Source organism: Vicia villosa, linkage group LG3 (genome assembly GCF_029867415.1).
Source record: "Vicia villosa cultivar HV-30 ecotype Madison, WI linkage group LG3, Vvil1.0, whole genome shotgun sequence".
NCBI lineage: Eukaryota > Viridiplantae > Streptophyta > Magnoliopsida > Fabales > Fabaceae > Vicia > Vicia villosa.
The window spans coordinates 49556561-49581997 of NC_081182.1; the positions used below are offsets into that span (position 1 = coordinate 49556561).

Below are 25437 nucleotides of genomic sequence, written 5' to 3' on the forward strand. Positions count from 1 at the left end.
TCACATTACCTCATATATTACTAAATTGGCCCATTCCTTAAATAATTTGACCTTGGGATCATGGATTTTTTTATTACGGTGCAAGTGACTATATATGCTCATCTTTAATATTGGACATGTAACTCCATACACAAGAGAGGAGAGCTGAATTATTGATAATTGAAATCATTTTATAAAACAATTGAAGAGTATGCAGCATAAATTAATATATATATATATATATATATATATATATATATATATATATATATATATATATATATATATATATATATATATATATATATATATATATATATATATATATATATATATATATATAATTGGAAAATAAAAGAGATAAGGAAAGATAAATAACACTAGAGAATTATATAGGTTCATCCAAGAAAACTTAATCTTTTCCCAATAATTTATCATGATAGTATCCACAAGTCTTGAGAGTTTTTAGAAGGTTATGCCCATGAACCCCCTTATACAAGGAAATGATGTTCTCCAAATAACTTCTAACCAAACAATGAATAAGGATTGAAGTGGTTAGTCTCCAAACCAAACATCGAATTAAGCTTGATGTGGTTAGTCTTCAAACCAAACATAGATTTTTCACAAGCTAATCTTAAACCAAAACAAAAATTTGAGTGGTAATCCTGTGAACCAAATCAAGGGTATTACACAGGCTGACCACGAACTGAACCGAGACTTTAATCAGGTTGATCTCAAACCTATTGAGATTTTATTAAAATATGAAAGGCTTCTCAAGAACTTTGATGTGTGTGTGTGTGTGAAACTCGGAAATCGCCATAATGTTTCCAAAAATGCCATTGTGTCTTTACAATAAACTAGTCACTCAGAGGAACACGACCAGGCGGACTTTCACACTTCCTCTCTTTCATAATTTGAAGCTTCAAGTATTGGCATCATCATATTTGACTTTAGAATCAAACAATAACCTTAAGTCTTCTTGACGAGGCTACATATATCTCCTTGTTGAATACCAACATTTGAGATTTTGATAGATTAAACTATCAGCAGGCCTAAAATTTCCCTTGGGGGTCGTTGTCTATAATATGCTGACTTTAAACATATGCCTAGCTTTTATTTGGGAGGATAACTTGATCAAATTTCCTGCACATCTTTGGCTTCTTGAGCTATCTTCAACAATTTTTTGACTTCAAGTGTTGCCATCATCAAAACTAAATAACTACTTGCATTTTTGATATCCATAAGCTTTACCATATTGGATATGTATTGACTATATCTATGGATCTATGTGTTGCATATATAAATATGATAATCCTGTTGAAGATCCATCAAAAGTTTTGATGACGACAACAATGATTACAATTGGTGTTAATAGCTTTCAACTCTTTGATGGTGGTGACCTAACTAGAGAAACATCTCATGCCTCATCAATAGAAATAAAATCAAGATTAAAGTGCTTATATGATTGATGTATTTGGCAAGAGTTTAGGAGGCCTAAGAGTAATAAAAGAGAGGGAGTATGAAAGCTTTCCAAGTCGTGTCGTTCTCAGTGACCCAAATTTTTGTAAAAATAAGGAAGTAACTTCTAAGTATTGAGGTAACTCACACATGTAAATATAGAGTGCGACATAAGAATGTAGGAGGTGAATTAGATTTTATGAAATTTTCTTATTATATTGCAGATGTTCTTTTTTTCTCGGAATTACGACGACGAACTTAGAAAAAAAATACACAAAAAATAAATAATAAAAATATAAATGACAAAAGGATATATCCTAGTCCCCCTTAAAACCAAGAGTATATCTAGATCCTCCCCACATTGAAGGATTTTACACTATGTTAGACCTTTGTACAAGCCTTACACCAAGACCTCTTTTATAAACTTCTAATATAATCACCAAACTTATGGTGGACTTTGAATCATTCTGAATAAAACGACCTTTTCAAAAATCATCAAACAATATGATAATTCTCACATAAAATAGAAATTACACTTATTTATATTTGCAACACTTAGAAATCACATTACTTTCTATTACAAATACTTTTTAGAAAGCATACCACTTTCTAGTACAAATAATCTTCACCACACACTTGGTGATCAAAACAGATTTTGAATATATGAAATGATTTTGAATCAATTCCGATACAAAAAATTGATCTTATCTTTCAATGTATAATTCAAATATAATAGCCTTAAATGCTCAGAAAGTTTGAATGAAACCCTTAGAATGATATGAAAGTTATGCATAAAGTTTTATTGTTAATGTTGTATGAACACTTGAAAAAAGATGTGAATTTGTATGAAATTATACGTGAAAGAAGTTATTTGAAAATATGATATATTTTTCTTTTAATACATTATATGAGACCTCTTAGATTATTAGCAATGTTTGGAGAAAGTTCCCGAGGGATTGCAATGGTTTGGAATAACACTGGTTCATCAATTTTAAAAAATTCCCAAGGTGCAATCGATTGCTTGAAAGATACAATTGATTGTCATCTTTGCAAAGTTTAAATTTTTCTAACAGAACCATCATGCAATCGATTGCGCAAATGAATCAATCGATTGGCACTAACTAGTTAGTGCAATATCCTCTCAGATGTTTTGAATGATGTCAGAACTAGGAATTATGTAGTATTTATACATTGGATCTTATCTCTCAATGTCTTAGTTGCATTTTCATCTTAGGACGCGTAGGAAACAAGTCAACAGCTTTTTGTCAAGTTAGAAATGTCAAAAACATCATTTTTTTAAAATTCATGTTTGGAATCGACTTATTCGTGTTAGGAGTCGACTCCCACTAACAACATCTTGAAAGAAAACTTTATCTCAAAAAGGAGTCGATACATATGGGCCTTAGAATCGACACACTGCAATAAGGATTTGATTCCCACTGAAAGCTTTTTGAATTTTTAATCTTTGTCCAAAATGAGTCTACTCCTAGGCTTTTGGAGTCGATACATAACATGAAGGAGTCAACTCCCATGTGTTATTAGTCGACTCCTACTGAAGCATAATTTCTCAAAAAAATTATGTCCACTTGTAGTCGACTCCCAAGCAATATGGGTCGACTCCTTTTCCCTTAGGAGTCGACTCCCACATTGAATAAGTTAACTCCTACTATTCAAAATGTCCAATTTTGTAATTTTGCAACTCTATTTTTATGTTTTATTCTTTCACACACTCTCACATATATATAGTCATTCATGCATCATTTCTCACTATTGGTGTAATCAAATTGGGTTAAGAATTCTTTGGGGGTTTCAAGATAAATTCCTTTGGGGTTTCTTCCAAGGATCAAGGATTTATTTGAGAGTTTTTCGCAAGATTGTTCAATTTGAATTCAGCCAAGTGAAGCTTTGAAGAACGATGGTTTCTATCAAAGGAGTAACAGTAACCGAAGGATCACTTTGGTAATCTTTGGTCACGGTACGTTTGCAATTTAGATTCTGCCGAGTAAAGGCTTTGAAGAACGGGGGTTCTATCAAAGGTTTAACGGTAACTGGAGAATCAAATTAGAAGTATCAGGTTACTTGATCAAGCTCAAGATTAAAGAGAGAGAAGAAGATAGGACAAACATCAACCATAGGGTTTGGACCAAATTTGGATTGCTACTTTTTCTCTTGCAAAATACACTTGCAAAGGTTAATTTTCACTATTCCAATTTCACATGAAATTTGGGGAAAATGTACTCATAGCGAGGTTGATTCGGGATCTGCCTAAACAAATCCTTTCCTCTCTCTCTCTCTCACTCTTTCTCTCTCATTCTCTCTTTTACTTTTACGTGCAAATTATTAAACCATTGATTGTGCGATTGATACATAGAGAATATTTCTTTGTCTAATACTTCAAAAATATTTGTTGAGTTGTTTACAATCTATGTGATTATAATTGGTTTCTCATATCAATAAAATCTAAAGAAAAATATGGTTTGAATTAATTCCACACTAAGTGTTCGACGAATTGCTTAAGTCGATTTTTGTGTATTATTTCATTGGAAGCTCACTACTAGTGTGTGATTTATATTCAAACATACTCGCTGAAAAGATATTGTTTGCTCTTCTCATCTTACGTACTCGTTCTATCGGTTAACGCATACCCGGTCTTTTCGATAATCGTTCAGGTTGGACGATTGACAATCCAGGATTGTTTATGTGCGTCATAGTAAAACATTTTTTTAAAAACAAATTTTTTAAATAATAAAATTTTATTTGCGATTCATTCACCCCCTCTAGATCGTAGCTATCATCTAACCAGTGGTATCACGGGCACCGATTTATCTTATGCTTCAAAATCGCTTATTACATAATGGATTTCGAACCTAAAGGGGCGTATAATATAGTGCCCGTTTTCAATGGCGAAAACTATGGTTATTGGAAAGATTGTATGCGTATCCATCTTAAATCCATTGATAGGAAAGTATGGAGTATCGTCCAAAATGGTCCCTTTCAAATTACTATGACAAATGTGGTCGGCGTTGTTGTACCTAAACTAGAAGCACAATGACACACAGAAGATGAGAAAAAGTGGTCTATGATTGAAAAGCAGGTAATGTTCTCATACCCTCTTTAGGAGTTGATCAATATTATCGTGTTTTTCATTATACAATTGCTAAAGTTATGTTTGACTCATTGCAAGTTGCCCATGAGAGTACTAATGAAGTCAAATGCATCAAGCCTCCACTTTTGTATTGTGACAACCAGAATGCTATTGCTGAAGCGGTAAAGCAGCAAGCAACAAAAGTTTTGAAAATATTTATCCAGGAAATTATCGGGTCCACAAAGATTATTGATATCAAACTGCCGTTCAACAATTTCCACAGTTATGAGTTTGATTTGAATTGATAAAAAGTAAATGTGGGAATTAAACATATGAACAAGAAAGAATACATTCTTTGGAGAGGAGAAACTATCAAGCATGAATTTACACTACTAAAAAAAACTTAAGCATATCGATAAGTCGCACTCAACATACAATACTCATCAAAATCATCACATATCATTCACAACAGTGCCCATCTCTGCAACACTGAGCTGAGAGAACAACCGTATTACTCTTGTCGAGGATCTCTCAACCGACTCAAACAACACGAAAGCATTAAGCTTCGATACCCACGTGATTATTAGCTCTAAATCTATCTCTAGAATCTAGAAACTAATAGATTTCCTTCCCTAATCAAGATTTGTGAGGTCTATCTCTACAACAACACAAATCCAAACATAAATGCAAAAAGATCAAGGAATAAAGCACAAAATTGATTTGTAAAGCATATATTATACAACACCATGATCAATACATATACATATGTTCAAAGTAAATATACAAACATACCCAAAAAAAATAGAGTATACAAAGAGAAAAGAAGAAGAGGAACTAAACATTTTTTAGCTTGTCAACACCAATCGATGAGAAATTCGACCTCCGATCATCAAGATGCAACCCTATTTGATGTTTCTAAGCCTCCCTCTACCAAAAAAGGAAGGTTGATGGAGTTGGAAACAAATACCCCAAAACCATAATCTAAAAAATATGTTTTTGCCCCTTTTAACGCACTTTTGTCCTGCCAGATTCGCCGGGCGAGCCTGTCATTCGTCGGGCGAACGACACCAGTAGCAACATCACTGTTTTGGCCATAACTTGAGAACCGTAACTCCGATTTGTGCCCGATTCGAAATATTAGAAAGCTTATTCAATTTTCTATCTTAAAATGAAAAAATATCAACCAAATTGATATTTTTTATTCTTTTATAGTGAGCCTTATTCGTTGATGAGTTGGTTCTGTTGCTCAAAATTGCGCGTTTGAAGTCGTGTCTTCGGCACTTTATTGCTCATGCTCCAAATATGCATCAATACCTACAAAATGAATAGAAAACTATCAAAAGATACACAAATGAATCAAAGCACGAGTATAAACAAACTAAACGTATTTACACATTAAATGGAGGATTATTCAACGAAATTTACTCAAAAACACGATAAGTGCCACAAAACTATTTGAATTTAAAATAGAAAGATTAATTTTAAAAATAAACTAAAATATGAGGAATAAAAATGTAATTAAGACAATAATTTATAGAGACAAAATTAAAATTTTCAAATTTGATGGAGACTAGATATATTTAGTAGTAAATATTTTTTTCTCAATACTTTCTTAATTAATAGTATCCCATCATGAGCAATAATTGACCGCATGTATCAAGATTAGTAGCATCCAACTTAACTTAATTAAGAAATATTTAATAATTAACCTTTTCTTGACCTTTAATTTAATAATTAACCTTAACTATTGAAGAAAAGCCAACAATCTGTCTTTATTGTGCTGTGAACATCCTCAATATTCCATCTACATAATATTAAAAACACTTTTGGTCCCATAACTCAACAGATTCATCAACCAATTCTATTATTAAATCTGACAAGTCTTAATCTTTGCAAGCCAACTCAACCATTTCACATATAAATTTGCTATAGCCACTAATAGTTTACACTAATATATTGAGAATATCAAATATGTCTGAGGGAAGAGGCAGTGCATCTATGAACATAGTCACTATGATGATTTCCCTCATATGCCTTTTGTTTCTGGCTGAAAATATTAATGCAGAAACTCACATTGTTGGTGGAGTTAAAGGCTGGACATTCAACACCAAAAATTGGCCTAATGGAAAAGAATTTAGTGCCGGCGACGTGCTCGGTAAGATTAATTTGAATTTGTAAATATTCTTAGTTATGCAGTATATGATGAATCTTTTTCTATTGATTGTTGTAGTTTTCAACTATAATTCAAAGATGCACAATGTGGTTGCCGTGGACAAAGCTGGATACACCAGCTGCAAAACGCCGGCAGCAGCTGGTTACCAAACGTTCACTTCAGGGAGTGATCAGATCAAGCTAGAAAGTGGGGAGAATTACTTCATATGCAACTTTCCTGGTCACTGTCAAACTGGGATGAAGATTTTCATCAATGCAGTCTAGTGTTCAAGCTAGGTCACTATATTATAATAAGATAATTGATGGTCAATTAGCTAGGGATTTCGATCTCTTTAGTTACCAAAAATAATGGCATGAGTAATATGTTAATTTGGTCAATTATGTACGTAATAAAGGGAATGGTGGTGAGGTGGTTTTCTATATACTTACAAAACTAATAAAATGAAATATGAAATGATATGAATAATATGTATGCATAACAAACATAATCATTCATATGATTTGGTTCTCTGTCATAAACAATTTATTTGCAGCTTTTAACACCAATAATACTTCTCAATATAATTATAAGATTATTGATGATATTTTTTATAATAAATAATACATATTAAAAAAGTTTTAGGCCGCCTCATCCTTACAGGGGAGAGACTATATATAGTTTTGTTTGAGAGTTTAGAGCGAAATGGTGGAGAGGATTTTAAAAATTTTTTTTGATTGCATGAATAATAAACTGATTTTAGTGTAGAGAAGAGTTTAGGGAGATTTATTTTCATATAATTAGTAACAAACCCGTGCATTCGCAAGGGTTCTGGTACGAGACGCGCATTTATATTAAATATATATTTTTAATAGAAAAAAATGTATATTAAAAGTACTTAACATTTTGTGGAAAAAAATAAGAATAATTAACATTAAATTGTGTCTAAAAAAATTCAAGAACAAAATTGAAAGCACCAAAATTAAATTGTGTCTAAACAACCTTTTGTAACTTTATGTTCCCGTTAATAATCAATATTTTGATCAGTAACTTCATGTTCCCATCGTTAATTTCAAAATATTTAGATCAGTAACTTCATGTTCCCGTTCATATTCAATATTTTGATCAGTAACTACATGTTCATGTTAATATTAAATATTTTAATCAATAACTTCATGTTCTCGTTAATATTCAATATTTTAATCAGTAACTTCAGGTTTCCGTTAATATTCAATATTATGATCAATAACTTCATGTTCCCGTTAATATTTCATATTTTGATCACTAATTTCAAGTTCCTGTTAATGTTCAATATTTTAATCAGTAACTTCAGGTTCCCAGTTAATATTCAATATTGTGATCAGTAACTTTATATTCCCGTTAATATTCACTATTTTAATCAGTAACTTCATGTTCACATTAATATTCAATATTTTAATTAATCAGTAACTTCAGGTTCCCGTTAATATATTGTGATGAGTAACTTCATGTTCCTGTTAATATTTACTATTTTAATCAGTAACTTTAGATTCCCCGTTAACATTCAGTATTGTGATTAGTAACTTTATGTTCCCGTTAATATTCACTATTTTGATCAGTAATTTCATGTTCACATTAATATTCAATATTTTAATTAATCAGTAACTTCAAGTTCCCGTTAATATTCAATATTGTGATCATTAACTTCATGTTTCCGTTAATATTTACTATTATAATCAGTAACTTTAGGTTCCCGTTAATTTTCAATAATGTGATCAGTAACTTCATGTTCCTATAATATTCAATATTGTGATCAATAACTTCATGTTCCCGTTAATATCCACTATTTTAAATAGTAATTTCAGATTCCCGTTAATATTCAATATTGTGATGAGTAACTTCATATTCCCGTTAATATTCAATATTTTGATCCGTAATTTCATATTCCCGTTAATATTTAATATTTTAATAGTTGATTAATTTTTATATTTAAATATTTGATTAATAGTTTTATTGTTCTATTTTTTATAATTTTAATATTAGAAGAAAATAATTTATTAAAATGTTATTGCATATATTTTTTCCTTTGCCAAATAATAATTATCATCCATAAAATTATTAACAAAATGATTGCATTCAATAAAATTTAACTATAAATAATAGTAGTATGTTACAATTGAATAAGTAATACACTTTTTTCCGTATATATATATATATATATATATATATATATATTTCCTATTTAAATTGATAACATATATTTGTGAAATGACATCAATAACAAATAATTTTTCTAATATTTATTTGTGAAAATATTATTTTAATTGTATAAACTTCATTAATGACATATATTAATATAATAATATTTTGAATCATATAATTACAGTTAATGATAAGTGACGCACATTTTTGTATTTTATCCAATAACACATCTTTTCAAATATATTTTTAAATTCATTTTAATTGAAATATTTTTTTAAACTAAAAATAGTACTATTTTCTTAAAAAATATTGTATCTTAAAATAAAAATTATTTCAAATTATATTTGTTCGTTATTAATATTCAATTACTAAAGTTAATTTTTAAAAATCAAATACTATTTTACATGTAAATTAACAATCATTTAAAATGATCATAATAATCATTTTATTAAAAAAATAATTTATTAGAGTATTTTGATTAATAAGTTATTAATAATAATAATAATAATAATAATAATAATAATAATAATAATAATGTAATAAAAAGTGAAAAGTGAAAAGTGAGTTGGAAAAGTGAAAAGAGAAAAAGTGAAAAGTGAGTTGGAAAAAACAATAAAAGACATTTTTGCTCTCAAATTTATAATTTAGACCGAGATAACAAAAGGGTATTTTTGTGATTTCCAGAACAACAAATTTTTTTATATTATAGATTTCAAGAGTGTCTCAAACTTCTTTTGTAGTGCTACAATTGTATTATTTAATGTTTAACGCATTTATCATGCATTTATCATTTGATATTGAACTCTAAAAACTTTTTTTTCACTTTATCTTTTTCCTTTGTGGTTCATAATTCTCTAAGTTTGTTCAATGCTTCATTATTAATTAAATGAGTAGGAACAAATAGATCCGTAAAACATAATCTCACAAATCAAGATCAATAGCTTTTATAAATATTTTCATTTTTGTTTTCCATACAATATACCTTTCAACATCAAATTGTGAGAGTTTGTTTAAAGAAATACTCTTACTGAAATAAATATTTGAAGCCATCATATTACCCCCTGAGACGAGTATTCTTACAACAAAAGTTAGGATTATGTCATTTGTTAAACAACAACTCCAAACATAAGAGTGAGGGGAATCGTGATATTCAGATTTTAGAAACCTTTTTAAAAAATTGCTTGATTTTAAAATAGACAATTTTAAGAAAGAAGTAATAGTGAACATTAAGCAACATAATCGATAAATGACAAATATATAAAGAGATGGAGTAAGAGAGATCAAACCAAATATTATCTTGGTTCGGCCTAAACCAAGCGGCCCCAAGAGTTTTCTCTGGAGAATTTCGATATCATTAGCATGAGCTTTTAAACAAGTTCATCCAACAGTCTTATACACTAAGATTTTTAAAATGTTAGCTTGCAACCTACATATCTATTACAAAATCACAAGAGAGCTAAGCCTTTGAGTACACAAATTCAGCGCAACAGTAGAACAAGACACCTATCAAATGTAGTTTTTCACTCTCTCAGCACTGAGACAATTTCTAATGAATAAAATTTATAAATAAAGGAGAATGAGTGTGATAGGAGAGTTGATAATTCATAAATATTGTGTGTTTAGACGGGGGAGATATACAGGTAGATGATGATAATGTAACCAATGACTAAGAACCTTATCTTAATGAGCAAGTTAAAGAGGTTTCACCTGCGCCACCGGTTGAACCTAAGTTGAGAAGATCCAATAGAGAGTGTAAAATTTCTCAAGGATATCCTCCACAAAAGAATGTGATGATCACTGATGATGGAGAGCCAGAATACTGCCAAGAGGCCATTTCAAATGTTAATAAATGATTATAGAGGATAAAGAGAACTCAAGAATGTGATGATCACATGAGAATCACACATTTGAGTTGTTGAAATGTCCTATGGGTAGAAGAGAACTCAGGAATAAATGAGTATACATGATAAAGTTTGAAGAGAATAAATCTTAACCAAGATACAAAGAAAGATTGGTTGTGAAAGGTTTTAATTAGAGAAAAGGTATTGACTTTGAAGAAATTTTCTTACATGTGGTGAAGATGATGTCTATTCGAGCTGGGTTGGGATTTACAATTATCTTGAATTTATAGATTAGTAAACTTGATGTTTTCGTGGCGCAATAAATAACCGAGCGTATCGCACGCTCAAAATACAACAGAGTCGCCACCGATCTTTATTTATTCCAAAGAAAATGGAAAATATTGAATATAACCCATGAAAGAAAATAAAGGATCGTCACAACCAAGCGCGGATTCGGGAGTCGGTTATACAATGGGAAGGTATTAGTACCTCTCACATCCGTTGTACTCAACGGTACCCATTTAGTTAGTCTTGCGAATGAGTGATAGCGTGAGTCAATTACGATCTTCTACTAATTTAGCGAGAGAAAAAAGAAAAGGTTTTTGTTTTTTAGTTTATCGTGTCTGACGAGATGTTGGATTCCGCTCCTACGTATCCTCTACTACAATGAGGAACTCAAGATCACGTAGTTCTAAATAGAAAACCACATGTTGGTTGATTGCTTTTAAGGAATGATACTTTAGACATTTTGAGTGTTTAAACCTTTGCTTGTTGCTCACTCTTGGAGGCTGAACTCTTTATTTGTTTCGCGTCGAAATGACTAAAGCACACTCATTTCTGAAAAGGTTTTCAAAGTCGCACAAGGGTGAAAAAAGAATTTTGATGAGTTGAGTTAATTTTATATGGATATAAGACTATTGGAATGGCCAACCTATGCAGCTCGTATCTAAATTAATTTAGGAAAAGGATGGAAATTCTTCCAGCTCATCCTTTCAATACATTTATTTAGGAAAAGATTTTCGTGTAGAAATGACTTAACATTGGATTAAACATTTGAAATTGATTTAAGAAAGCATTTGAGTTAAGCGTAAGAGATACCTTGCGTTGAATTGAGCACCCATGTTGTATTCAATTTGAATTTGATTTGGGAAAAAGGCATGACGTTGGATCAAGCGTATTTTTTGTTCTTTTTTTACAAATGATTCATTTTACGTTATTCCTAATTAACAAATAGCTAATGCAATAATAACAAATTAAATGAAAACAATAAAATTATTACACGTCATGGAAATGGGGGTACGTTTTTATCAAATGTGGATAATGTAAAGAAAAATAAATACAACAAACAAGGAAGTATAAAGAGAAAAAGAAATAATATCTAAATATTGTTGAGTCTCCCTCATAGATTGCTCACACATGATTCATATCTTTTAGTATGCATAAATATTTTGGTATATTCAAACTTGATTAAAATATTATTATTCAAGTCTATGAGTTTGTGGAATAAAAGCATTTGGCATTCTTTTCAAATCACGTGCAAAGAAAAGTGTTAAAATCATGAAAAAAATCAATTTTAAAGGTATTTGGTATGAATTAATCATTTACACATGTAATTTGATTCGAAATAAATCAAACAGAAGTGACCAAAATATTTCCAAAACCATTTGATTAGAATCAGGGTCTTCACATGATTCAAGTCAGACCTTTTTGTGTCACCTCTGTCCAAAATGATTCGAATCATTCCTTACACATGATTCAAATCATGCAACTTTTCTGGTTTATCATTTGATCCCTTGAGCAATTGATTCGAATAATGAATTGCGCATGTCTCGAATCACATTGCCTATGATTCAAATCACACACTACACTTGATTCAAATCAAATGCAAATGGGTCAAAATTTCAAATTTTCTTTTATTCCACTCACTTGCTCATTTGACATATTACATTCTTTAACCTTGATTCAAATCTAACCAACTTTTTCAGTCTTTCTTGTGCTTAATCTCAAGCACATTTATAAGTACTTAGTCAACCTTTTCAAGTTGAGAATTCATAATCATTTGTGAAAGTGTTCATAATTATTTTGTGAATTTTCTATGAAAATCAACCACCTCTTGGGAACTCTTGCAATTAGAAAACTTTCATCTTCAACCTCATTTATTTTTCACATATTAATCATTAGCGGATGTTAATTGATTAGGGGAGATGTTGTCTTGAAACTAATCATTCTTGGAGATTTGTTCAAAAAAATTCAAGTTCTTGCAAGATTGGGGTTGGTGCCCTAGTGCTGACAAATTCCAATGAAAAGAAGAAGATCTTCTCTCCAGAATTGCATTAGTAGTGAAGGTGTGGAAGGCTACGGATAAGGAGGAATTATTTTTACATCTTCAGACAATTTCACCGCTTAAGGAATTAGTTGGATCAAGGGGTTGATTTCTACATATGAAGGCTTGAAGCAGTATTGGTGTTATTGGAAGATTGAAAGCATTAATCTAGTCAAGATAGTGCATAAGGGTTTGGCAGTTCGGCATCTATACATGTCAAGATCCGAAATTGAAGTTTTATCGTCTTCAACATTACTACGGATAAGTGATTGTATGAAATCTTTGTATATTTGTCAAAATCTAATGGAATTATGCAGGAACTCTCAATAGTGCACGGAGACTCAAGCGAGGACAAAAGATTTGAAGCATTTTAAATCACTGTGACATCTCTCTCACTCACTCTTTAATTTTCATTTCGTAGAACATATGTGCTTAGGTTTACAGTTTGGTAATAGCGATTTAATTTGAAAAGCTTAGGTTTTGCTGGAATTTTAAAACCATCAAGAGCTTTAGTGGAGATTAAAATATGTGAAATATCGTGCTTTTAAAATTCGACTTATTGATAAATTGCGTAACCACATCTCGTGACTTATCCAATTGATTCAATAGCATACATTATTTTTCCTCTTCTAATCATTACGATATTTGTAAAGTGATTTGGGTTGCTACCTATTAATTGTCCATTGAGTATAATTTTACACTTTCGCTCTACAATATTCTTCCGCGTGCAAACTCTGAAAACCTCCGATTATTCTTATTTGAAAAGAATTGGCTGACTTTTTAAAAGTATGTTCAACCCCCCCCCCCCCCCCCTTCTCTAGGATATTTTTTATTGCCAAATTCACACCCGACAGAAAAGACTCAAGTGATATAATGGGGTGTAGCAAACCTTATTAGTTTAAGCTATAAATTTAGTATGTGGTTCCTATCACTTAGCTAATTTTATTGATTTTCTTGTTGAGTAGTTTTACCTTCTCTTAGAGTTTTTTTGGTATACCCACAATTTGTGGAGGTGTTGTTTGGAGTGAGTTTTCTCACCTTTATTGTTTATCAGCGAATATTGTTATTCTCTAGTATTATTATGAAGACTTTTGTATTCTCATTATTGATATAGTGGAAGGTTTTATTGGACTAGATTTCGTGATTTTATTCTCTCAAATTGATGAAAGTTTTCCACGTTAAAAATCTGATATTCTTGTTATTTAATTTTTCATGTTATTATTATTGTGCTATGGAATTGGTTAAGCTGGTTGTTAGTTTAAACTTGTCATATTTTTTAATACGCACCTGTACGAGATCAAATCTAAGACTAGATACTAAAGAGACCTAAAGATCTATCATGTAAGCAAGTTCTTTTGTGTAAATCTCAAAAAGGAATTTAACATATTAATATTCTACATTTATGAACACCGATTAACTAATAGAAATTCAAAACCCGTTACCATCTTGGCGTATTTATCTTTTCTAATGGTAAAAGCATTAAATTAAACATCAGTTTGAGGTAAAGCGGACATAGAAACATAAATTTAGAATCTAGTTGATACTACAATATATATATATATATATATATATATATATATATATATATATATATATATATATATATATATATATATATATATATATATATATATATATAAAAGAGCATTTTTAATTTATATTTTCTGACATAACACTTACATTTTTAATATTTTATATTTAGTTCATTTATTGTATATGTTGATACTAATACTGATTTAATCTAATTTATTTATTTTTATTATTTTATTTATTTCAATCATTCTTATTTTTTAATATAAACTTTTAATATACTATATATTATCTCAAATCTATTAATTTTGTAAATAATTTTATAAAATTAATAAAAAAATATAATTTAAATATTTAAAAATAAATTCAAATTAAATTATATGAAATTGAATCCAACAAATTTTTTAATTAATCATCTGAAACACAATCGAACCGTTTGCATCGAAATTGATCCAAACATCATAAGGATTAAGGAAACACCCAACATATAAGTTTAAAACCATACACATATATGGTTCATCCACCTAGCTTGGAAGATACTATATCTTATTCATAAACTTAAAAGTGTTTCAGGTGTGCAAGAAGAAAACTGAAAAACTCATTCATCTAATAGCTTGATTTGAGCAATTTTGTCCTCATCATCAGTTGCATGTATCTTCTTTGTCTTGATATTGACACTGATATCCGTTGCTACTTTCTGAGCATCATAATTAATGCCTTGTAATCCCCTTCTTGAAAATCCAACACAATAGAGTCCATTCTCCCCTTTCCAGTGATTTGGATAAGCAGGTTTTGGCAATCCATTTTCATTAAACAGCTCTTTGTAATCCTGCATTGATAAATTTGCAAAAGTCATATAAATAATAATAATAATTAATTAATATTTTAAATAAAATATATTAAGTTAAGTGTATTATGAGTAGTATTAATTAAATAATTTTATTAATAATAATTTAATTAATTAATAATGTATTAAAAATTAAAAAAGTAAGACAATTTTTTTTGCTAAATAAATCATTCTAGAAAAGTGTGATGTAATTCACCACCTTAAGCCACTTGTGCACATTGGTTCTATATCCCGTAGCAAAGATAATGACGTCAAAATGACCAGTTTTTCCATCTATAAATTCAATAGTCTTGCCGCCTTTTATGCTTGAAATTTCTGAATATACCTGAATTCATAACAATCAATTTGTTAGGGTTGATTTTACATAATATTACAATAATAATCAGGATCGCAGCAGCCGTAATTACTACAATCGTAATTACTACAATCGCAACACTCGCAATCAGAATGTATTAGAATAGATTTGATTCCTTGATTAGATATATACCTTGATTTTTCCTTGTTTGATGTGTTTGATGGTACCAACATCAACCGTAGGAGTACGACCGCCCTTCAATTTCAAGGCAAAGGGTCCTTCCTTTGGTCTAACCAATCCATACTTTGACAAATCTCCATACACCAATTTGCTCATAAAGAACATAAGTTTATCCACATTTTCAACACTCAAGTATTTCAGCAAAGACATTCCAATGTACACCATTTCCTTTATCAAAAAATGTACCTATAAGAAACACCAAGAGATTTAATTTATTAGATTGTTAACATTGAGTACCATATTTTTCTAACCCAAAATAATATTGATAATATAGAATAAATAATTCAAACAAAATATAAATGATCAAACAATTGACACAAAATATATCAAAAACTACAACAGAGAAATAGATGATTTACCGGACTTCTTATAACCATGGAGCTATTCGCCCCCCAAGTAGACAGATCATAACCAATCTCCATACCCGAATTTCCGCTACCAACAACCAACACATTCTTATCATAAAAAGGCCTTCCATTTTGATACTTGTGGCAGTGAAAATATTCACCTTCAAACTTTTCAAGCCCGACTATCTTTGGAATATAAGCATCACAGCTTTCTCCCGATGCAACCACTACATAATCAGCAACATAAACTTCACCAACATTTTTCACACTATCCACTGCACAAACCCTCCATTTCCCGGTTTTGACATCGAACGAAGCTTCATGGACACACCGGTTGCAGCGGACGGAGATCTTAAAAGTGCTCACATAATCGTCCAAATAGCGAAGAAAATCAACCCTAGGGATAAACACCGGAAGATCAGATGAGAAAGGCATGTGAGGCAGGTTACAAAAGCTTTTACCCAAGTGAAGTTTCAAACGATCATAGGTTCTTTTCCTCCAAACAGGAGAATGACAATCATCTCTTTCTAGAACAATGTTTTGAACTGAAAGTTTGTTGAGACATGCAGAGGTTGCTAATCCAGCAGGCCCAGCACCTACTATCACAACTGGCACTTGGATTTCCATAGTTTTGTTTTTCATACTGTTTTTTTTGTTCATTCTGCACCTCAATTTATAACAACTTACGTCTGCTTTTGGTTTAATGCTTTCATTAGTTATAAAGGGTTAATCCATTGAATTTTAGACAAATTATAACAAAATATATTATTTTTAGTTATTTATAGAATAAAATATTATTTTTTATTGCCAACTACTAATAATATTAGGATTTATAAAATTTTATATTACAATTTTTTATTGTTTTTGTAATCTTTATGAGTTTTTATTGATATTTGGTTAAATGTATTTTTTTCTTTTTTACTTTGAAGTGTAACTTAATTTTTATTATAAAGTTGCTTTTTTTATTGACACTTTTCATTCTCTTTCTGGTATGGAAAGTTCAATAAATTAGTTGTACTGTTCAAAAAAAAGTATATTTTAATTAAAAATAGTTTTATAAAATTTTAAAATAAACATATATTGTCTTAATATGAGTTTTAACCTGTCTCTTATTTTTCGTGTCTCTTATTTTTCGTGATGTGGCTGATTTTTTTAATAAAAAAATAATATAATAAGAGTTAAATGGTTATGCATCCATCATGTGTAAAATAATTTTACACTGTCGTTCAATAAAAATATGTCATTTATGCATATCGTATCAATAATTTAAAAATTATAATTTAATTTAGTGAAATATATGATTATGATTGGTTGACAGTGTAAAATTATTTCATTATTATTGCATCACCCATTTTCTAATATAATAAATAAAAAAATGAAAACTAAAAAAAAACATTAAGAATATTGTAACGACTAGAATAATGAGGTTGTCATCCACTCCATTTTCTTTTTATTATTATAAATTTGAAGAGTTTTATGTGTATTAAAAATAAATGAGTTCATTAAATATCGATATTTATTTTTTCTAAATTTTAACTATAAAAAAATGGAAAAAGTAAAAAAAATAAGATGATCTTGACTCAATATAATGAGTGATAAACAAACCACTACAAAAAAAAAGAGAATCCAAAAAATAAAACATTAAAACAAACGAAAACCATTAACATAGAAGGATCTCACATAAAAGACAATCAAACCTCACAGATAGGATTTAGACTAGATCTATAATACAACTAGGATGGTCATCAACTAACCTCACCTATAATATTTATTAATTTTTTATAATAATTTTAAAAAATTTAAATTATTTGACTATTCCAATTATTATAATTAATAAAATTATTTTATGAAATAGTTAAAGTTTATCATCAAAATTAATATAATTATTAATTTTTATTTAAACTGCACACAACCAAAATAAGATATTTCTCGTGAAATGAATGAACAATATTATTGACACTAAAATATTTCCCTACATCTTATTTACGGTTCATCAATATGAATAATAAGTTTTGTCATTAACCATCTTATTATTTCATTATCAACAAATATATGTTATTAACCAATAATTTTATTTCTAATTTATTAATCAAGTTTACTACTTCATTAATCAATAGAATATATAACATTAATCAAATTATTACATTAAACTATAAAATATAATAACTATTCTTTATATTTTATTAATCAAATCTATTTATTATATTTTTTTATAATTCATAATTTAATTTGCATGTATCTTCTTTACCGGACTTCTTATAATCATGGAGCTATTCGCCCCCCAAGTAGATAGATCATAACCAATCTCCATACCTGAATTTCCGCTACCAACAACCAACACATTCTTATCATAAAAAGGCCTTCCATTTTGATACTTGTTGCAGTGAAAATATTCACCTTCAAACTTTTCAAGCTCGGCTATCTTCGGAATATAAGCTGTTGATGTTTTTATTGGCTGATTGGCATTTATGTTTGGCTAAAATATAATAGCAGCAATATGTAATAGAACGTATAAGTCTTGCAAATTTAAAAGAACAAAACAGGTACAACAGCAAGATGTTATATGGAATGTCATGACATCAACTTATGACATCGCGCCTCCAGAACTGAAACATGAAGATTCAGTCTGATACTCAACAGATACAGAATATTCTATGGAATATTATGTAATCCTATGTGGCGAAGATTTAAAGGTCAAAAGAATCAAGTCAGAATATTGAAGAATCAAATCAGAATATTGAAGATTCAGCAGTTTCTAATTTAGGAGATAAATTATGAAACTTATGATTGAAGACCTTTCTTTTAGCAGAAGATATCTGCTGATTTGTAACAGCTAGTAATGCTGCGATTTTAAGCCCAAGTCCAGTTGGGAATAGGTTATAAAAAGAAACCTTTGTAACCTAGTTTTGTAATCAAGCCGAGTATTGAAAAGATGTAGTCTTTAGGGTTTGTAAAGGTAGACCACCCAGGTTGTGAAATGGCTGCCATGTTCTTCTCGAAACCTGTAGGTAAGTGGGTGTGACTATGAAGACAGAAGTTTGGTGATCTGATTAACATAGCTGAAGATAAAAAGGATCCGTCTAGTTCAAGTAAGAAAGTGTGTTAATCATTGTGTGACATTGAGAAACAACATATCAAGAGGGATTTCAAATTGTCTTGGCAGACCATGATCTGATATAAACATGGTAAGGTTATGCTCAACATAGTACAAGAAGTGGCAGTTCTTTATGTTGAGATTGTGGCAACCTCTCTGTGTGTGCATCTAGTATCAAGAGGTCATCAGTTGATTATTTCGGGTGGAGATAAGTTGGTAGACTAGAATTTGTTGCAGAAAGAGAAATGGACTTCGTGGAATGTACTGGTAGTACTAGTCTGAACAGCACAGTTGTATTTTAATGTCAGACACGATGTTATAACATCTAATTTCTGGTATGAGTATATAATGAGTACTTTGACGGGAGACTTAATACTTATTAGATGAGAAGCATGAATACAGGTTCCAGTTGTGTATTCAAGGACTAGTGTGAACTAAATGTTAATGTTCACTGTTGTCTTCACAAGTTTAGGAATTTTGGCAATGGTATCTGGTGAAGCATACTGATACTGTTAAATATCTTGATGGGAGATGGATATTTGCAATAACTGTATGGAGAGAAGAAGTATGTGATGAAGAAAAATCTCTACATGAAAATACATCATCACTATTGTTGAAGACACCGGAGAGATAAGGTTCAGACTTATTTGCTAAAGATTAGTTTATGGTTATACAATTATAGTTTCTTCTACTTCAAGTTGCAGAGTGTGACAATCTGAATCTTGTGTAGCAAGCAAACTGAAGATTCTAAATTTGGAAACTGTGACAAATTCCAAATGAAGGGTACTTCAAGGATGAACATCAAAGATGTCCTAAATTTGTATATCTCAAGGTGGAGTAAGAGAGTATGAAGATCAGCAAGGACAATGTTATTCTGCTTCTATGGAAAGTCTCTCAAAGACTGATATTTAAGCCAGAAGAACAATGTCATACAAGATGTCAGAACATAACTCAAGACATGTTTTATCCTGAAAACCAGCAAGGATCATTCTTTGGATTATCATCTAAAAACATGTATTGATGGTGTATATCACTTGTTCTGATCTAGTGCATATTCCAACCATTGCACAAGTCCACTTGATGCAGTTCTTTTTCAAATAACATCTCTTGATCAAGACACTTATTACAATCTAGGTGTGTTATTTAAATTGCTCAGGTTTCTATACTCTTTTCTTTTTCATTTTTTTTTAGTCTCTTATTTCCTTCTTTCGAATATGAGTAAGTTTAGAGTCTAGGTTATGTTTGTCAAATTGTGACAAGCATATGGTATAAGGGTAGTGTTCAAACATTGTTAAGTCTGAGGTCATTCTTTGTAGTTGTTTTTGCAAAGATAGTGAATAGGCTTTCTATTCCAAGTCTGTTTGTTTTACTGTTTAGAGTCTTGTTTCGAGTCATGAGCATAAATTGTTTCTTGTGTTCTAAGTCATTCTATAGAGGAATTTTATCTCTATAAGGGTCAGAGTTTTTGAGTCTGGTAAACTTATGTCTTGCATGATGTCATAACATCACTATGTTTTGTTACTCTAGAAGAATATCTAGAACCCAGCATGTGAAGAATGAAGAAGCAACATTAGTGTCTGAAGTGACAGTTTTGACTTAATGTGGATTAGAATGGGCAGGTTCTGATCTTGATGATAATAATATGTTCTGGCAATAGATAATTACTCTCATGATGAAAACTTGACTAAGTGGGTGTGACTATGAAGACAAAAGTTTGGTGATCTGATCAACATAGCAGAAGATAAAAAGGATTCGTCTAGTTTAAGTAAGAAAGTGTGTAAATCATTTTGTGACATTGAGAAACACCATATCAAGAGGGATTTCAAATTGTCTTGGAAGACCATGATCTAATATAAACATGGTAAGGTTATGCTCCACAAAGTACAAGAAGTGGCCGTTCTTTGTGTTGAGATTGTGGCAACCTCTTTGTGTGTGCATCTAGTGTCAAGAGGTCATTAGTTGATTATTTAAGGTGGAAGTAAGTTGGTAGACTAGAATCTGTTGCAGAAAGAGAAATGGACTTCGTGGAATGTACTGGTAGTACTAGTCTGAACAGCACAACTGTATTTTAATGTCAAACACGATGTTATAACATCTAGTTTCTAGTGTTAGTATCTAATGTAAAGGAGCAACATTGCTAAAAGTGAGTGTGTTCAGCAGGATAGTTGAACAGAGAGTGAGCTCTTGAAGATATGAAGATGCGTCTTATGTTTTCCATTCATCATTACAAGGTTTTCCTTGAAGAAGCTCAGACTATCTCAGATAGCAGGACTGACTTTTTAGGTCAAGATATATTTTTTTTTTAAAAAAATTTCTTGGTCAGAAATGCTCTAACATCATAAAGAAGGTGTACTAATTCAGAAGAAGCACATGCATCATGGTTAAAGCAGTTCTTATAAAGAATGCATGTTCTTATGAAAAAGGTTGATATAACAGAGTGTAACATTATGTCAGTTATCTGTGAATGGTTGAAGCTAACCATGTGCAATTAGGATCCACACTTCTTTCTCTGGATTGATGAGGTGGTTGTGTGTCAACAAGTGTTGGAAGGTTTTTAACTGCTGCATTTAACAGTTTCAAGGTGTTCAAAACAATGAAGGTCTATGACTAGTGATTCAATAGAGTGAGTGGGAGGTTTGTTACTTGGTTAATTAGATGCTTTGTCAAAGTCTCTTGAAGAATCTTGAGCTATGTGCTTAAGGGGTGAAAAGGTGACAATGTCTGACAGGATGTCATGACATAGTTAAAGACATTGAATCTACTGAGTCAAACAAGGAAATTTGTCTTGAGTTTATCTCTTCACATCAATGGACGGTGTAAATTTCAATCAATGACTATACATGTGCTGCTTTTAAAGATAACTCCTATCAGAAGAAACAGTCAAAAACTGCTTTGGAGAGAGTAACTGCTTTCGGAACAGTTTTCTAATCAACCGTTTGACCGTTGAACAAGACCAAGACCATCATTATTTCCTATGATCTCAAATTGCTATAAATTGGCGTCTCCACATATTGCAGAAATCAAATTCTCTCAATATGTCCTTCGTGTGTGTTCAAATAAGTTATGTCTGGGTTTGGTACTGTGATGGGTTCCTATGCTAAAGTTTGGCAAGTCAAAGAAATACACGGGAAAGGGAAGTTATTTGCTTCTGTCATGAGTTTTTATGTGAGTTCAACAAAAGTGTTCCATCATATACAACCTTCTGTATAGGATCTTTTGTTGTTGTGATTTGTGATCTGAGTTATGAACACAATTGTGATTTGTATTCTGAGTTACGATGAGTGGTGGTAAGAATTCATTCATATTCTATCTTAGACCTGAAGCTAGGATTTGGTTTCTAGTTGAAGACTGAGTAAGGGTTCACTTATGCCACTAGTGGTCCTTAGAGACAAAGGTTGTCTCCCATCGTCTTCCTCATGTACACAAGTGTTGCATGAAGATGTTCCACTGCATATTATGACATCGGCTCTATCTTTGTCATATTGTGGCTAAAAAGAGGGAGAGTTTCTGATTCTGCTACTGTCAAAAGAAACAAAGGAATATTCAGACAGAGTAGAATGTGAAGCCTTGAAGAACAGAAGACCAATTCTGAGAATGTAAAAGATATGATCTTCTTTGTTGTCTTGAAAGTTGAAGTTATGTTTTGCTGCATATGTAATTTAATGTATAATTTTTAGCCAAAATAAGCCAAAGGGGAGATTGTTGATGTTTTTATCACCTGATTAGCATATATGTTTGGCTAAAATATAATAGCAGCAATATATAATATAATGTATAAGTCTTGCAAATATAAAAGAACAAAACAGGTACAAAAGCAAGATGTTATATGGAATGTCATGACATCAACTCATGACATCGCGCCTGCAGAACTGGAACATGAAGATTCAGTCTGATACTCAACAGATACAGAATATTCTATGGAATATTATGTAATCCTATGTGGCGCAGATTTAAAGGTAAAAAGAATCAAGTCAGAATATTGAAGAATCAATTCAGAATATTAAAGATTCGGCAGTTTCTAATTTAGGAGATAAATTAGGAAACTTATGATTGAAGACCTTTCTTTTAGCATAAGATATCTGCTGATTTGTAACAGCTAGTAATGTTGCGATCGTAAGCTCAAGTCCAGTTGGGAAAAGGTTATTAAAAGAAACGTTTGTAACCTAGTTTTGTAAGCAAGCTGAGTATTGAAAAGATGTAGTCTTTAGCGTTTGTAAAGGTAGACCATCCAGGTTGTGGGATGGCTGCCATGTCCTTCTCGAAACCTGTAGGTAAGAGAAGTATTGTTCTCACTCGAAACATGTAGGTAAAAGTTGAGTATTTTGGTTGTTGATTGAAGCTGTGAAGCAAGATCAAGTATATATTCTTGTAAGTTGTTTAAATAGCTGTTACAGGGTTGTAACAATTAGGTATCACTAGGGAGTGAGCAGAGGTTTTCTTGTCTTAGATTGAGTTCTAAGATAAAGGTTACATTGGGTAGTGACTAGGTAAACCAGAGGTTATTTATCTGTAAACCAGAGGTTGTTTACATAAAATAGTACTACTGATAGTGAATTATTCTTTTTGGCTTGGTAGCCCCCATAGTAGGTTGTTTGACCGAACTGGGTTAACAATTAACTGTGTTATTTACCTTCTGCAATTTAATCTCTGTTCAGTCTTGGATGTCGTGACATCCTGAGTCTGTCATACCAGAATTTCATAAGCATCACAACTTTCTCCCGATGCAACCGCTAAACAATCACCAACATTTTTCACACTATCCACCGCTCAAACCCTCCAATTCTTGGTTTTGACATCGAACGAAGCTTCGTGTAACACCGGTTGCAGCGGACAAAGATCTTAAAAGTGCTCACATAATCACCCAAATAGCGAAGAAAATCAACCTTAGGGATAAACACCGGAAGATTATATAAGAAAGGCTTGTGAGGTAGGTTATTAAAGCTATTATCCAAGTGAAGTTTCAAAAGATCATAGGTTCTTTTCCTCCAAACAGGAGAATGACAATCATCTCTTTCTAGAACAATGTTTTGGACTGAAAGTTTGTTGAGACATGCAGAGGTTGCTAACCCAGCAGGCCGAGCACCTACTATCATAACTGGCACTTGGATTTCCATGGTTTTGTTTTTCATACTGTTTTTTTTTTGTTCATTCTGCACCTCAATTTATAACAACTTACGTCTGCTTTTGATTTAATGCTTTCATTGGTTATAAAGGGTTAATTCATTGAATTTTAGACAAATTATAACAAAATATATTACTTATAGTTATTTATAGAATAAAATATTATTTTTTATTGCCAAGTACTAATAATATTAGGATTTATAAAATTTTATATTACAATTTTGTTATGTTTTTGTAATCTTATGAGTTTTTATTGACATTTGGTTAAATGTATTTTTTTTTTCTTTTTTACTTTGAAATGTAACTTAATTCTTAATATAAAGTTGTTTTTCTTTTATTGACACTTTTCATTCTTTTTCTTGTATGGAAAGTTCAATAAATTAGTTGTACTATTAAAAAGATGTATATTTTAATTAAAAATAGTTTTATAAAATTTTAAAATAAACATATATGTTCATGAGTTTTAACTTGTCTCTTATTTTCTGTGTTGTGGTTGATTTTTTTAATAATAAAATAATATTTATTATTTTATTATTTTACACATGATGGATGAATAACCATTTAACTCTAATTATATATAATTAGAGTTAAATGGTTATGCATCCATCATGTGTAAAATAATTTTACACTGTCGTTCAATAAAAATATATCATTTATGCATATCGTATCAATAATTTAAAAATTTATAATTTTTGTCAAAATTAAAAAAAAATTATAATTTAATTTAGTGAAATATATGATTATGATTGGTTATCAGTGTAAAATTATTTCATTATCATTGCATCACCCATTTTCTAATATAATAAATAAAAAGATGAAAACTACAAAATAACATTAAGAAAATTGTAACCACTATGTCATCCACTCCATTTTCTTTTTATTATTATAATTTTAAAGAGTTTTATGTGTACTAAAAATTAGGGGTGTTCAAATCCAAACCAATTCAA

The 25437-nt window shown here is 30.6% G+C and overlaps 2 protein-coding genes and 1 pseudogene across 2 annotated transcripts; 1 reads left to right on the plus strand and 2 right to left on the minus strand.

Annotated features, from left to right (window-relative positions):
- Window positions 1-6454: 6454 nt before the first annotated feature.
- Window positions 6455-7191, plus strand: LOC131655676 (basic blue protein-like). The gene is made up of 2 exons (XM_058925509.1): window positions 6455-6677; window positions 6753-7191. Exons 1-2 carry the CDS (start codon window positions 6494-6496, stop codon window positions 6956-6958), a joined length of 390 nt encoding a protein of 129 aa, XP_058781492.1. The 5' UTR covers window positions 6455-6493; the 3' UTR covers window positions 6959-7191.
- A 7731-nt stretch (window positions 7192-14922) lies between these two features.
- On the minus strand, window positions 14923-16940 carry LOC131655677 (probable indole-3-pyruvate monooxygenase YUCCA10). Its single transcript, XM_058925510.1, has 4 exons — window positions 16288-16940; window positions 15881-16114; window positions 15593-15718; window positions 14923-15375 (listed from the first exon to the last, which is right to left on the minus strand). Exons 1-4 carry the CDS (start codon window positions 16933-16935, stop codon window positions 15145-15147), a joined length of 1239 nt encoding a protein of 412 aa, XP_058781493.1. The 5' UTR covers window positions 16936-16940; the 3' UTR covers window positions 14923-15144.
- Window positions 16941-18499: 1559 nt separating this feature from the next.
- On the minus strand, window positions 18500-24498 carry LOC131658012 (probable indole-3-pyruvate monooxygenase YUCCA11; annotated as a pseudogene).
- Window positions 24499-25437: the final 939 nt, after the last annotated feature.

Coding starts and splice junctions, on each gene's coding strand:
- LOC131655676 (XM_058925509.1), top strand. CDS start 6,494: ATGTCTGAGGGAAGAGGCAGTGCATCTATGAACATAGTCACTATGATG. Junction 6,678..6,752: donor TAGTGCCGGCGACGTGCTCG/GTAAGATTAATT, acceptor TGATTGTTGTAG/TTTTCAACTATAATTCAAAG.
- LOC131655677 (XM_058925510.1), bottom strand. CDS start 16,935: ATGAACAAAAAAAACAGTATGAAAAACAAAACTATGGAAATCCAAGTG. Junction 16,115..16,287: donor CCATGGTTATAAGAAGTCCG/GTAAATCATCTA, acceptor TGTTTCTTATAG/GTACATTTTTTGATAAAGGA. Junction 15,719..15,880: donor TCAAACAAGGAAAAATCAAG/GTATATATCTAA, acceptor TTATGAATTCAG/GTATATTCAGAAATTTCAAG.